Genomic DNA, 14,660 nt, shown 5'->3' on the forward strand with positions numbered 1-14,660 from the left:
GCGGCGCGACTCCACCCCTCAAGCCCGGCTCCCGGCCTCGCCCCGCACCACGTTCCGCCTTGCCCTCGGGGCGCAGAGCGCGCGGCGACGTTTCCGGCGGGACCCCGACGGCCCGCCTCACGGCTTGCGTGCCCTTGTCGACCGGTGCAGACCTACGGCAAAGCGGTTCGGTACTTGGGAATTATTTTTCTATACCTTTTTGACTTTTGGGGGTTACATAAGAGGCTTTGCTGCCGCCCACTCTTCGTCCCTCAGATCCAGGCAGGAGCGTTAGGCTGCGTCATAGTTGCCTTTCTAGTCGCGCATTTTGTGCTTTCCTTAAAATAGATTGTGAATCTTGCAGAATCCCTGTGCTTTTGAGACAAATGCTTACTGATGTAGCGTAGTGGTGATTAGTTTCCTGTGGATTTTATTGCTCCAGCTCCTTGAAAGTCCCAGTAACTCGGTGCTACTTGGAATTAATAACAGGCACAATTCCGAGCACCGCCCCCCCCCCCCCCGCCCCAAACAGGTATGAATTGTTTCAAGCTTTAAACCTAATTGGATACTAAATTGGATCCATCTATAAGAAAGTAGGAGTTATACCCTACTTCGCCAAGAGCGAAGTGTCCCACGTTAATTATGACTTGGGCTTTCCAGTATTTTACCCCCTCCCAGACCTCAGTCTAACGAGCTGTTTGGATGCAAAAGTAAATGCCATCTAAAAGTTTTGCAGATGTTGAGTATTGCAATAATTGAATTCTTTGGGCAAGGGTAGAAAGGGGCAATTAAAATAGTTGAATTAAGGGCCCAGGAGATACTTAGTTTCCGATTTAGTAATAAGTTGGTTAGCTGATGAAAAGGTAAACTCATTACCTGTACAGAGCTCGTCAGTGAATTGCATTCAGTTTCTGTAGGCCTGTGTTACTAGAATGGAGGTTATTACCAAAACGGTTGGTGTCTGCTCAGCATTTACTACGTGCTAAGCACTTTTACTTGTTACCGCTTTTAATTCTCACAGGAGCCCTAGGAAATTTGTACCATTCTTACCCTCGTGGTACAGTGAAGGAGGCTTAGGCTAATAGAGGTTGGTAGCTTGCCTGTTACTTCTTAGCTACTAAGAGGTGGAGTTAGAACTTGGGTCCACTTCCTTCTGACTGCTGGAGAGCCGTGCAATTAATTGTCTCCTATCCAGCCCCTCCTCTGCAGGTGCAGGCCTGGTGTACTCTTCCGTCTGGTCAGAGTGAAAGAGAACAATGCAGAAGGACTCTGGCCCACTGTAAGTACAGTGAATGGGAGAGGAATTGCCAGCAACTTCTCAAAACCAGGGCTTCTTTCCTTATCTGGAAAGGGCCCTAAGAGTAGACTGCTGGGCAGCACAGGGTATGGAAGGATGGACATGTAGGCCAGGGACCTGGGTTTGAGTCCCAACTCCATCACCGACTAGGGCAAGTCGTCTAACCTCTGGGAGTTATGTTCATTTGTACCGTGATAAGACTGTTCTGGAATGATGATGTTTTAGTCCCATCCTGTGATTGGTTCTTTAAATTTTTTTAGCCGTGGTTGGCACTGATTTCTTGCGCTTTCATTTTCAGAGTACCTTTACATTGGATTGGCTTTGGCTATGCAGCACTCGTTGCTTCTGGTGGGATCATTGGCTATGCAAAAGCAGGTATGGTTTGTAGCGACTTAATCTCCTAAGATTTTCACATTGTTGCTGGTAAAGAGTGAGTCCCCAGGTTCCCCAGAGTGCAATCTCGTTTGAGTCAAGTTTGCTTTAAGCCCTCTAGCTTGAGTGCAGGCTTATTTCAGTCCCGTGGCTGCCCCTGCACTTGCTTTTCCGTTATCTGGTTCACCTAAAAGTCAGGCTTCTTGTCTACTCACTTGTTCTTGGCTTCTTTATCTAAAGCTGCGGGGCAGGGGTGGTAGTAGATTGTTATTATCACTGACTACCACACATTAGCCTTGACCCCAGAGTGTCATCTCTGTGCTCTCTCAGTAGGAAGAAACCTCTTTTCTTTCCATGCTCATTTTTTGAAGTCTCCTCTTTAAACGTAGATCTGGCAGTAAATGTGCTGTTTCTCCCTCCTTTCTAGCCTGCATCCCCACCCCAACACACACACACACACACACCAGAATTCTTACTCTCCATTTTTTTTTTTTTTTTTAACTCACTGCCCTTATTTCCCTCTCCTTTGGGGGTTTGCCTGAGTTCCTGCCTATATACAGTTCCAGCCCTTGACAGGTTAGTCAGGCCTGGTTAGGAGCCCTTCTTTTCGCCCCAGGTGGAAGTATCTGTCTATTAAAAAAGAGAGGATTAGTGTGATATTACCGTGCCTTCTCTGTAAAATAGCAACCTCCCCAAAACATTTTCCTGCTTGAGAGCTCCTTGGTTATGAGCTGTGTTGAGAGAAATTTTCTTTGCGGTTTTCCTCTGTGAGAAAAGGAAATCTTGTGAATTCTGTTAAGAAAATGAGTGTCTGACATTATAATGCAGAACTGTTTGCTTCCCTACAGGTAGTGTCCCGTCACTGGCTGCTGGGCTGCTTTTTGGTAGTTTAGCAGGCCTGGGTGCTTATCAGCTGTCTCACGATCCGAGGAACATCTGGGTATTTCTAGGTATGTCAACGTCACTATCTCCCTCCTACAGTTATGTATCCCGAATGCTCTACCAGGAGGCTCTGGATTGGTGGAATATGGCAGGTTCTTCACATGAAGACAGTTCTACTACTTCTGCCAAGTGCTAGGGAGGTTTTAAAATTGGGGGTGGGGGGAGTTGTGCTGGCTTCTGTTTATTTTCTGTGTACAGAATATGGAAAGGTTTTCATGCCTCATGAATTTAGATTTAGCCAATGAAATTAATAATAAACCTGTGCAAGGCAAGTATATGTCTCTTAATCATTATGATTGCCCACTGAAGACCGTATGCTTGAGCATAGGATCACATGTCAGGCTTAGGTTTGCATTTTTCACATTTGAAAATCATTTATTAGCCCTTTAGCACTAAGGTAAATGTATGGCATAGGCCTTGCCTTCAAGGAGCCTTTACCTTGACTGACATGAAACATGAGTCTGTGGGGCTGCTGAAGTGTCCTGGGAGCTGCACGGACAGTGAGAAGCGCCAGGAAGGGAAGATTACTACTTATCAGGGTGGCTTTGGGTGCATATTTATTGAGCTCCACCCATGTATCAGACGCTGTGCTAGGAGTGTGGGCATCTCACTGTCTCCACAAACCCGCAGAGTCGGAAAACCTATAGTTCTGGCCTTTATAACAGTGGTTTGCACGAGTTGCCGCGGGCTGGGCGGGAGAGGGCAGCAATGGCTGATGTGGGGTGTGCTGCGGAAGGAGGAGGTACCCAGCTCTCAGCTCTGCCTCACGGCTCCCTCACTCAAGTTCCTGAAAGGCTTTCAGAGTTCTTTTTTCCCATTTCTGATTCCACTCCTCCACTCTCAGCAAATGACCTCAGTGCCTACTTAAAGAACAGCAACAGTCATCACATGGGGGCTCCACCATGCTGTCAGCATCCATGCCTTCTGCTGTGCTGTTTCTCTCCTCTCCACGCTGGTCCCTCCATCCAGGCTTTGGGTCTCTATGTCCCCCACCTTCTGGAGTGTTATTCTGCCAAAGATGCCATCTCTTAACTTGGATTCCACCGTGCAGATAGATCCCTCCTGCTCATGTTTACATGTCTTCTCTCACCCAGTAAAGAAAAAAAGACCTCTTGTGACCCCACTTCCTTCTCCACCTGCTCCCCTTCTTCCCCTTCAGAAACTTCTCTACAACAATCTGTTATACTGCTTGTTTTTATTTCCTCCCCTTTCGCATTCTCCACCCACTTCAGTCTCTGTTTTTGTCTCCTTTGTCCATGGAAATAGCTTTCCCTGATTGTGCTAGTGACCTGGATTTTTCAGAATCCAGTGTGTGTGTGTGTGTGTTTTTTTTTTTTAAGATCTGTTTATTTATTTGAGAGAGAGAGGGCGCATGCACACGCACAGGGGGCGGGGCAGAGGGAGAGAGAATCTCAAGCACACTCCCCGCTGAGCACGGAGGAGCCTGATGTGGGGCTCAATGCCAGGACCCTGAGATCGTGACCTGAGTCGAAATCGAGTTGGGTGCTTAACTGACTGAATCACCCAGGCGCCCCTGCAGTGTACATTTTTTAATCCTCATTCTAGTAGCCTGTTAGCTTTCTCAGCATAGTGGACCAATCCATTTTCCACTCTCCTGTTTTCTTTTTTATTTTCTTGTTCTCTTTTGTTGACCCATCTTCCTTGGCTTTTTTTTTTTTTTTTTTTAAGACTTTTTTTTTTGAGAGCTCGGGTGAGTAGGGGGAGGGGCAAAAGGAGAGGGAGAGAATCCCAAGCAGACTTCCCACTGAGCATGGAGCTTGATGTAGGGCTCAATCTCAGGACCCTGAGATCATGACCTGAGCTGAAATCAAGAGTTGGCTGCTTAATTGACTGAGTCACCCAGGTGCCCCAAGACCTGGCTCTTTTTATATTCTTTTTAACCCTCTTGGCTCATTGGAGCCCAGGCCTTAAATTACCGTTGAAACAGGTCACTGATTCACAAACAGATTTCTCCTCCAGGCTTTACTCTTCTATATACAGTTGCGTGCTTGAAATCTTTTATTAGTTGTCTCAAGGCATCTGCCCAAACCTGACCTCTTGTCCTCACAACATTGGTCTTCTGGTGTTCTCCATCCATTTGGGTCTTGGTCTCCTCCCCTCCATCTTTATATCTCTTTCACCAGTAAGTCCTATTGACACTACCTCCAGCCCATAGCCTAGATTGTCTCCTCTGTCTCCAAGGCCACCATCCTCATCCCAGTTATCCCTGTATTTTGCCTGCATTCCTGAGGAAGTCTCTAAATTGGTATCCCTACATGCTCTAGTTTCGCTGCAGTTTGTTTTCCATAGAACAGCTAGAATTTTGTTTTTACAGTTCTGTTCTTCTCATGATCCCTCTGCTTGATATCTTTTAATGGCTTCTCATTGCTCTGAGGATGAAGACCACAGTCCCTAGTATTGCTGTCAAGGCTCTGTGGTCTGGCCCCTCTTCCTCGCTAGCCATATCTTAGCCTTCAGTTCCCTCTCACCACAAGGCCCTGCGTGTATTATTCCCTCCGCTTGGAATGTGCTTTCTTAACCCTTTAGCTCATTCACTCCTACTTTTTAGATCTTGGCTTGATCTTCACACTTAATCTGCAAATCCTTTTCTGATTTTCCTGAATAGGCTGCATCCGCTGTTTAGAGACCTTTTTTGTTTTTGTTTTTTTAAGATTTTATTTATTTATTTGAGAGAGCACGAGCGGGATGAGGGGCAGAGGGAGAAGCAGACTCCCGCTGAGCAGGGAGCCTAATGGGGGGGGCTCGATCCTGGGACTCCGGGATCATGACCTGAGCCACCCAGGCACCCCTGTTTAAAGACCTTTTTTGATGATAGTTTTGTCCTCCAGCCCCTAGTGCAGTGCATGACATATAATAGGTATTGTAACTGATGTTGAAGAGAAGAGCATACGGCGTAAATACATCAGCAAGGTATAGGAAAAAAAGACCTGCGGCAAATTTGGAGAAAACTATGGCTGAAGAGTGGTAGGAGGTGAGGCCAGGAAGGCCGTTTGGCCCAGACTGTGAGGGCCTTACATTCCAGTGTTTGTTCTTAGCCCCATAGAGCGTGGGTGGCCATGGGGAAGGAAATGATCATAGGAGATGGGGTCTGGCCCTTGAAAGATGGCTGGGACTTTGGTTCTCCCGCATATAAGATGCAATGATCTTTGATTCTTTTTCTTTTTCTCATCCTCATCAGCTACATCTGGAACGTTAGCTGGCATTATGGGAATGAGATTCTACCACTCTGGAAAATTTATGCCTGCGGGCTTAATCGCTGGTGCCAGGTATTTTCTTTTCTCTTGCTGTTCTTCACCAATATGGAGTTTAGTTTCATGCCCCCCCCCCTAGACTTTGTACATTCAAAAATTTACTTGTTCTGGTATGCCTGGTGCTGGACATCAACTGAAGTGATGTAATTTACACACAAATAGGAAAGGCTGCAAAATGAAGTAAGTGCATTCATGATTTTGCTCTCACATTTGCGGTCTGGTCCATCCCCTCTCCTGCCTACAATGGAAGGAGCTTCATGCAAAGCCATGACTGCAGCTCTTTCTGTGACTTTCAGCATGAGTTCCATATTTCTGAGTTGTGTGGGCACCCTTTATTATGAACATTTTCCTAAAAGGGAATTTTGATTAAATCCTGCTGTCCAATGAACTTTGGTTATGAAACTCGAACCAGATTATTTTAAAAACGTATTCCGAGGACAGAATTTTTAAACATCTGGAAGAAGATCCCTTACTGACTTTGATCATAGTTATGATGCTGTCAAGCATAATGCTTTATAGTCAGCGTAGACCAAGGTCAAGAGCAGTGAACTGGGAGGCTGGAAATGTACCATTAACTAGCTCTGTGACCCTGGAGAGACCTTGCTCTTCCCAGCCTTCAGTTTGCTCATCTCTTTGAATTATTGGCTGTTAGATTAGGAACTCCCGATTCATATGTACTATTTTAAGGCAATTGGGGTGCGAGACTGCCCCTTGGCATGTTATTCCTTTGGTACTTCCAGGGATGGGGGTTCACCTGTGCCTGCTCTGCTTTGGCATCTCCTCACCATGTAGTTGTGAAGGACCTGCAGTTTTAGTTTCTTTGAAAAAATAGTCGAGCGCCTATTCTGTCCTTTACCTGATGTTTTTTGTTTATGTGTTTCTTTTGAACAGTTTGCTGATGGTCGCCAAACTTGGACTTAGTGTGTTGAATAGACCCCATCAATAGTAGTCATGTTCCGCTTGGACTCATGAAGAATTTAAAAACTTCCACTATTTTTAGTGTATTAAGAGAAACAAGTGCAGCATTCTCACATATTCTGACATTTTACTTAACAAAACAGAACAAAAATAACATTGAACTTTCCAGAAGAAATCAGTCATTATCATTACAGCCTTAAAGAGGTGGGTGGTATGTAACCCATGAGCTTCTTATATATTCTCATACAGTTTGATTCTTGTACGTGTTGTTCTCTCTTCTTTCTGTATCTATGGGTAAAGTCTCAAGGGGTAAAATGTTAGGTATCAACATTGAGGGCCTTGAAACCCCATGCCCTACTCAGAACAGTGTGAAAAAAGTCTCTTAGGAACTTTAGGATTTCTTTTCTTTGGCTTATCCTAGAGCACAGACCTACTTTGAAATTATGTCAAATGAAATATCAATGAAAATAAAGTTTACTGTAAGTAATATTTTCTATGGTGTCTTCGTTGCCAGAGCTGTCTAGAATGTAGAATGAGATGTGAATAGCAGGAAGCTATAGGAATGTGAAAGTCTTCTGTTAATATTTTATTTAGTAATTACCAATTTTGAATAAGGACCAAAGAAAGTTATTTATGATTTGATTATATATTGCACCAAAGCTCGTTTTAGAAATGATCCCTTAGTGAGGATTTCTAAAATTAGGACTGTGTAACAAAAAAAAAGAAATAAAAAATGAAAATGTGGTTAACTAGCTAATCTATAAATGTGAAACTAAAAGACCTGTCTGAAACTTGAATTACCAGGTTTGGTCTCTGTACACTTTAACTGGACACTGACACATTTCCACCTCACTTTCTTTTGTTTTCAGCCCTGAGCATTAACTCATTCTGGTAGTCCTTACTTTAGTTTCCTCCTATTTCAAAAGAAAAAGGTTATTGGCTACTTACCTTCTCCCTAACTGGTATCGGTTGGATTTATAGTATAATTCAAGCACTTATTAATCAAATTTATATGTTTTCTTAAACTCTTTGAAAGGAGTCCTGGTTTTCTCATCCTTGTTTTATGTGATGTGGTTTTGACATGTCTGCCAGGGCCCATTCTTAAACGGTAATGCCCAGGGGCACCTGAGTGGCTCAGTCGTTAAGCGTCTGTCTGCCTTCGGCTCAGGTCATGATCCCAGGGTCCTGGGATCCAGTCCCATATCAGGCTCCCTGCTTGGCGGGAAGCCTGCTCTCCCTCTCCCACTCCCCCTGCTTGTGTTCTGCTCTCGCTGTCTCTCTCTGTCAAATAAATAAATAAAATCTTTAATAAAACAAAAAAACCCAAAAAAACGGTAATGTCCAGAGCTCTGCACAAGTTGGGTGTGACCAGGGTAGTGTATTCTAGACCATGCATTTCTGTTAATACAGCTGGGATCAAAATCAGACTTTTGGATAGTCTTATTACAGCAATGACTCATTAAACTTTTGGGCTACTGAGACTTCAGGTCTTTTTCTTGTACACATTATTAATAATGACTACTCCTAAATAGGAAAGGGTTGGTACTTGATGTCACATACTTACAAATACTTGATTAAATTAAAAATGTTCCGTAGTTCCTGGCATAGTCAGTAATTGCCTTTTATAATGTAGTTGCACCAAATTCATGGTTTAAATTATAAGGACAAATCCATTTACAAATAGCTCATTGGTCTGTGGTATGACTTCATGCTCTGGTGAATCAGATGATTGTGAACTTCTCAAACGTTAGTCCTGTGCAGTCCGAAGGAAAACGGACAAAGAAAATCAAGTAGGCAGAGCACTGCATTATCTTTCTGATATTTTAAAAACTGATTTTTATGGAAATGTGTTTGGGAAAAAAACAACTGGTTATAGTTAGTGTTACAAAGGTCAGAACGCCACAGGTGGCCTGGGTGTTCTCTCGAGCAGTGAGGAGCAGTCTGTATTATCTTTGTTCACAGAGCTAACCTTTATGCTTTTTCCCCAAACCTGCTGTGTGAGGGCCAGGTAGAAGTGAACATTAGGGGCACCTGGGTGGCTTAGTCGTTAAGCGTCTGCCTTTGGCTCAGGTCATGATCCCAGGGTCCTGGGACTGAGCCCCGCATCGGGCTCTCTGCTCTGCGGGAAGCCTGCTTCTCCCTTTCCTACTCCCCCTGCTTGTGTTCCCTCTCTCGCTGTGTCTCTCTCTGTCAAATAAATAAAATATTAAAAAATATATATAAAAAAAAAAGTGAACATTAGTTCTGACTTCTTGTTCCCCAGGTGTTTCAATCATATGAACTATAAGAGCAGAGGCACAGAAAAAGATTAAAGAAAAAAGCAATACTTGTATATTAATTGATCAGATACATCTTGGATTCTAAGCTAGCCTTTCTGTGATCATCTTGACAGGTTGCTTCCATATCTTAGCTATTATAAATAATGGTGCAGTGAACATAAGGGTACACATATCTCTTTAGATTGGGGTTTTTTGTGTAAGTACCCAGAAGTGGAATTGCAGGATTATATGGTAGTTCTAGTTTTAATTTTTTGAGGGACCTCCATACTGTTTTTCATAGTGGCTGCACCAATTTACATTCTGACCATCAGTGTTCAAGAGTTCTCTTTTTCTACATCCTTGCCAACACTTGTTATTTTTTTCTTTTTGATACCAGCCATCCTGACTGGTACGATATTTCATTGTGATTTCGATTTGCATTGCCCTGATGATTATTGACGTTGAGCATCTTTTCATGTGTCTGTTGGCCATCTGTATGTCTTTGGAAAAATGTCTATTCAAGTTCTGCCTGTTTTTTAATCAGGTTATTTGTTGTTTTGATATTAAGCTGTGTAAGTTTTTTATATGTTTTAGATATCAACGCGTTAATCAGATATATGATTTGCTGCAAATATCTTCCTCCATTAGATTGCCTTTTCATTTTGTTGGTTTCCTTCTCTGTGCAAAAAGATTTTTAGTTTGATGTAATCCCATTTATTTGTGTTAGCTTTTGTTGCCCTTGAATAGGAAACTGGTCCAAAAAATATTGCTAAGACTGATGTCAAAGAGCTTACTGCCTAGGTTTTCTTCTAGGAGTTTTATGGTTTCAGGTCTTATGTTTGTCTTTAATCTATCTTGAATTCATTTTGTATATGGTATAAGATAGTAGTCCAGTTTTGTTTCGCATGTAGCTATCCAGTTTTCCCAGCACAATTTTTTGAAGAGACTGTCCTTTACCCATTGTCTGTTCTTGCCTCGTTTGTCCTAGATTGACCATATATGTGTGGGTTTGTTTCTGGGCTCTCTCTTCCGTTGATTTATGTATTTGTTTTTGTGCCAGTACCATACTGTTTGGGTTACTGTAGCTTTGTGGTATAGTTTGAAATCAGGGAACATACCTCCAGCTTTGTTCTTCATTCTCAAGATTGCCTCGGCTGTTTGGGGTCTTTTGTAGTTCCATACAAATTTTAGGATTCTTTGTTCTAGTTCTGTGAAAAATGCATTTGATATTATGATGGGGATTGCGTTGAATCTCTAAGATTGCTTTGGGTAGTAAGGACATTTTAACAATATAATTCTTCCAATCTGTGAGCCCAGTATATGTTTTTATTTATTTGTGTCATTTTCAGTTTCTTTCATCAGTGTCTCATAGTTTTCAGACTACAGGTCTTTAGCTTCCTTGGATTTATTCGTAGATATTTTATTCTTTTTGATGCAGTTGTAAATGGGATTGTTTTCTAAGTTTCTTTCTGATAACTTGTTATTAGTGTGTAAAAAGCACAGCTGATTTTTGTGTGTTAATTTAGTATCCAGCAACTTAACTGAAATTCATTTGTTAGTTCTAATAGTTTTTTGGTGGAGTCTTCAGGTTTTCTATGTATATTATCATGTCATCTGCAACTAGTGATAGTTTTACTTCTTCCTTTCCAATTTGGATGCTTTTTATTTCTTCTTTTTGCCTAATGGCTGTGGGTAGGGCTTGCAGTACTATGTTGAATAAAAACGGTGAGAGTGGGCATTCTTGTCTTATTTCTCGTCTTAGAGGAAAAGCTTTTAGCTTTTTGCTGTTGAACATGGTGTTAGCTGTGGGTTGTCATATATGGACTTTATTATGTTGAGGTGTGTTCCTTCTGTACCCACTTTGTTGAGAGTTTTTATCATGAGTGGATGTTGAATTTTGTCAAATGGTTTTTCTGCATCTGTTGAGATGATTATATGATTTTTACCCTTTGTTTTGTTAATGTGTATCATGTTGATTGATTTGAGGATGTTGAAACCATTCTTGCATCCCTGGCACAAATCCTATTTGATCATGGTGTATGATCCATTGTATTACTGAATTCAGTTTGATGATATTTTTTTGAGGATTTTTTTCATCCTTGTTCATCAGGGCTGTTGGCCTACAATTTTCTTTTTTTGTAATGTCTTTGTCTGTTATTAAGTACTATTAAGTAATAGGGTAATGCTGGCCTCATAAAATGAGTTTGGAAGTGTTCCTTCCTCTTCAATGTTTTGGAATAATTTGAGAAGGATAGTTACTAACTCTTCTTTAAATGTTTGGTAGGATACATCTGTGAAGCTGTCTGGTCCTGGACTTTTGCTTTGGGTGGTTTTTTAAATGTTTTGATTTCATTATTTGTAATTGGTCTGTTCATATTTTCTATTTCTTCATTATCAGTCTTGGGAGGTTGTGTGTTTCTGGGAATTTATCCATTTCTTCTAGGCTTTCCAGTTTGTTAGTGTATAATTGTAGCACTCTCTTATGATCTTTTGTATTTCTGTAGTGTCAGTTTAACTTCTCTTCCAGTTCTGATTTTATTTATTTGGTCTCTCTCATCTTTTCTTGATGAGTCTGGAGGTTTATCAATTTTGTTTGTCTTTTCAGAGAACCAGCTTTTAGCTTCATAATTCTTTTTTCTTCTCCCCTCCCCTCCCCTCCCCTTCCTTCCTTCCTTCCCTCCCTTCCTTCCTTCCCTTCCTCCCTCCCTAGATCATTTATTTCCATTCTGATCTTTATTATTTCCCTCCTTCTACTAACTTTGGGCTTTTTTGTTGTTCTTTTTCTAGTTCCTTTAGGTGTAAAGTTAGATTATTTATTTGAGATTTTTCTTGTTTCTTGCTTATTGCTGTAAACTTTTCTCTTAAAACTGCTTTTACTGTGTCCCATAGATTTTGAAAGTCTTGTTTCCATTTTCATTTGTCTTAAGGTATTTTTTGATTTTTCTCTTTTTTTGTTGACCTGTTGGTTGCTTAGTAGCATAATGTTTAGTCTCAATGTGTTGTGGGGTTTTTTTCAGTTTTACTTTTGTAATTGATTTCTAGCTTCATACTGTTGTGCTTGGAAAAGATGTTTTATTTGATTTAAGTCTTATTAAATTTATTGAGACTTGTTTTGTGGCCTAATGTGATCCTATTGTGATCCTGGAGAATGTTCAATGTGCACTTGAAAAGAATGTGTATTCTGCAGTTTAGAGATTAAATGTTCTGTGTATATCTAATAAGTCTATCTGGTTTGATCTGTCATTTAAGGACAGTGTTTCCTTATTGACTTTTTTGTCTTGCTAATCTGTCCATTAATGTAAGTGGGGTTTTAAAGTCTCCCATTATTACTGTATTATTGTCAATTTCCATCTTTATTTCTGTTAATATTTGCTTTATGTATTTAGGTACTCCTCTGTTAGGTATGTAAATATTTGCAAATGTTCTATCCTCTTCTTGGATTGACCCTTTTATCATTATGTAATAATGCCTTCGTCTTCTGTTGCAGTCTTTGTTTTAAAAGTTTTGTCTGATGAGTATTGCTACTCTAGCTTTTTGTTTCCATTTGCATGGAATCTTTTTCCATCTCTCTTCACTTTCAGTCTGCATGTGTCTTTAGCTCTGAAGTGAGTCTCTTGTAGACAGCATATAGACGGATCTTATTTTTTTAATCCATTCAGCCACCCTTTGTGTTTTGATTGGAGCATTAAGACCAATTAAAGTAACTTAAAATAATTATTGATACATACTTATTACCATTTTGTACATTGTTTTCTGGTTGTTTAGTTTTGTTTTTAATATTTTAATGTCTTAGTAGTCATTTAGTTCTTTGAATTTCTATTAAGATTGTTGTAGGATATTTTATGCTTTTGTTATGATGATGAATGGGAACTTTTTCATATGTATTTTTAAATTAGGTAGCAATCTAAACAAAATGAATTGACACTAATATAAGTGCTTTTTGACTCACTCGAGCACATTATGTGCCTTAGGTTTTTATTAGTTACCATTTATTTAGTCTTGTGGCTTTATGTTAAAATTAGAAATAATATATTTGCTGTTACTGACAAGATCAACATTGTTCTAGAGACACCAGACAAAACAATAAAACATGAGAAATAAATAAGGTATAAATACTGGAAAAAGAAAATTAAACATTTTAAACAGTTAATATATTTGTCTATCTTGAAAATCCAAGACAAGTAACCAAAACCATATTGAACTAATGAGAAAGTTCTATAAAGCAGCAAGAAAGAATAATACTAAAATCCAGTAGCTTTCTATTAACAGTCATACTTAATTCTCTTCCATATTGTTACCAGTACCCAAGTCTAAGCCTCACCATCTTTTAATCTTCTAATAGGACTCCTTGTTTTCATCATTTGGCTCAACAATTCTTTCTCTACCCAGCAGGTGAGAGAGGCATACTTCACGTATATTTTGACTCCTACACTTAAAACCATTCAGTTGTCTCTCAACATTTAGATTTCTTCTTTAGTCTCCTTAATGTCCTGTTCTTTTTCTTAGCCCCATCATAGTTTGCCAGTATACAATTTCATGTGTGTTTATTTAATGTCTGCCTCCAGAATGTATGTTCTATGAGGTCAGGGAAAACGACTGTTTTGTCACTACCATATATAATATACTTAGTAGGCACTTAGTAAATATTTGCTGAATTTATAGATTGATCAAATCTACTTTTTAAAAATACAGTTGACTTTTTAGGACCGTTTTGAGAAGACAGTACAGAGCTCCCACATATCCCACACCTAGTTTTCCCTATTATTAATATCTTAGGTTAGCATGAAATATTTGTTAGAACTTATGAGTCAATATTGGTTAATTAAAGTCCATATTTTATTCAGATTTTCTAAGTTTTTAAAAACTAATATTGTTTTTCTATTCTAGGATCTCACCTAGGATCCCACATTACATTTAGTTGTCATGTCTCTTTAAGCTCCTCTTGGCTATGACTGTTTCTCAGATTTGCCTTGTTTTCAGTGACTGATGATTTTGAGGAGTATTGACCAAGTGTTTTATAGAATGCTCTTCTGTTAGAATTTGTCTTGTGTTTTCCTTATGGTTAGAATGGAGTTATGAAATTTTAGGAGGAAGACCACAGAGGTAAAGTGCTGTTTTCATCACATAATATTAAGGTCACATATATGAATGTGGTATTATTGTTGATGTTGACCTTAATCATCTGGCTTGAGGTAGTATTCAGTCAGGCTTCTCCACTGTGAAGTTATTCCTTTTTCCCCCTTCCCATACTGTATTCTTTGAAAGGAAGTCACTGTGCACATTCTGTATTTAAGGATTGGGGAGTTGTACTCTTCCTCCTTGAGGGCAGAGTGTATCTACATAAATTATTTGGGATTCTGCATGGGAGATTTGTCTCCTTTCCCCTACTTATTCATTCACTTATGTATATCAGTATGGACTCCAGGATATGTATTTCCCACTTTGGGTTATAATACAATTACTTCTTTATTAATTTTCTTTCTCAAATTGTTGCAGCTTTGGCCATTAGGAGCTCTTTCATTTAGCTCCTGTGTCTCTTTCACCAAGCCCATCAATGTGGGTTGCTTCTGCTTGTTGGCTTTTGCTTTTTTTTTTTTTTTTTTAATACTTTGTTACTTTCTA

The 14,660-nt window shown here is 40.1% G+C and overlaps 1 protein-coding gene across 1 annotated transcript; it reads left to right on the forward strand.

Moving 5' to 3' along the window:
- LOC116645012 (transmembrane protein 14C) lies at window positions 1–7,267 on the forward strand. The gene is made up of 6 exons (XM_032424949.1): window positions 1–170; window positions 1,175–1,258; window positions 1,575–1,651; window positions 2,497–2,598; window positions 5,790–5,877; window positions 6,754–7,267. The coding sequence occupies exons 2-6, from the start codon at window positions 1,236–1,238 to the stop codon at window positions 6,806–6,808; spliced, it is 345 nt and encodes a 114-aa protein (XP_032280840.1). The 5' UTR covers window positions 1–170; window positions 1,175–1,235; the 3' UTR covers window positions 6,809–7,267.
- Window positions 7,268–14,660: the final 7,393 nt, after the last annotated feature.

The sequence above is a fragment of the Phoca vitulina genome, unplaced genomic scaffold (assembly GCF_004348235.1).
Source record: "Phoca vitulina isolate PV1807 unplaced genomic scaffold, GSC_HSeal_1.0 scaffold31, whole genome shotgun sequence".
Taxonomy (NCBI): Eukaryota; Metazoa; Chordata; class Mammalia; order Carnivora; family Phocidae; genus Phoca; species Phoca vitulina.

Excerpts from the sequence above, each read along its gene's own strand:
- LOC116645012 (XM_032424949.1), top strand. The coding sequence starts at position 1,236 with ATGCAGAAGGACTCTGGCCCACT. Across the intron at positions 1,259-1,574 it reads CAGAAGGACTCTGGCCCACT|AGTACCTTTACATTGGATTG; the intron begins GTAAGTACAGTG and ends TTTCATTTTCAG. Across the intron at positions 5,878-6,753 it reads GGCTTAATCGCTGGTGCCAG|TTTGCTGATGGTCGCCAAAC; the intron begins GTATTTTCTTTT and ends TCTTTTGAACAG.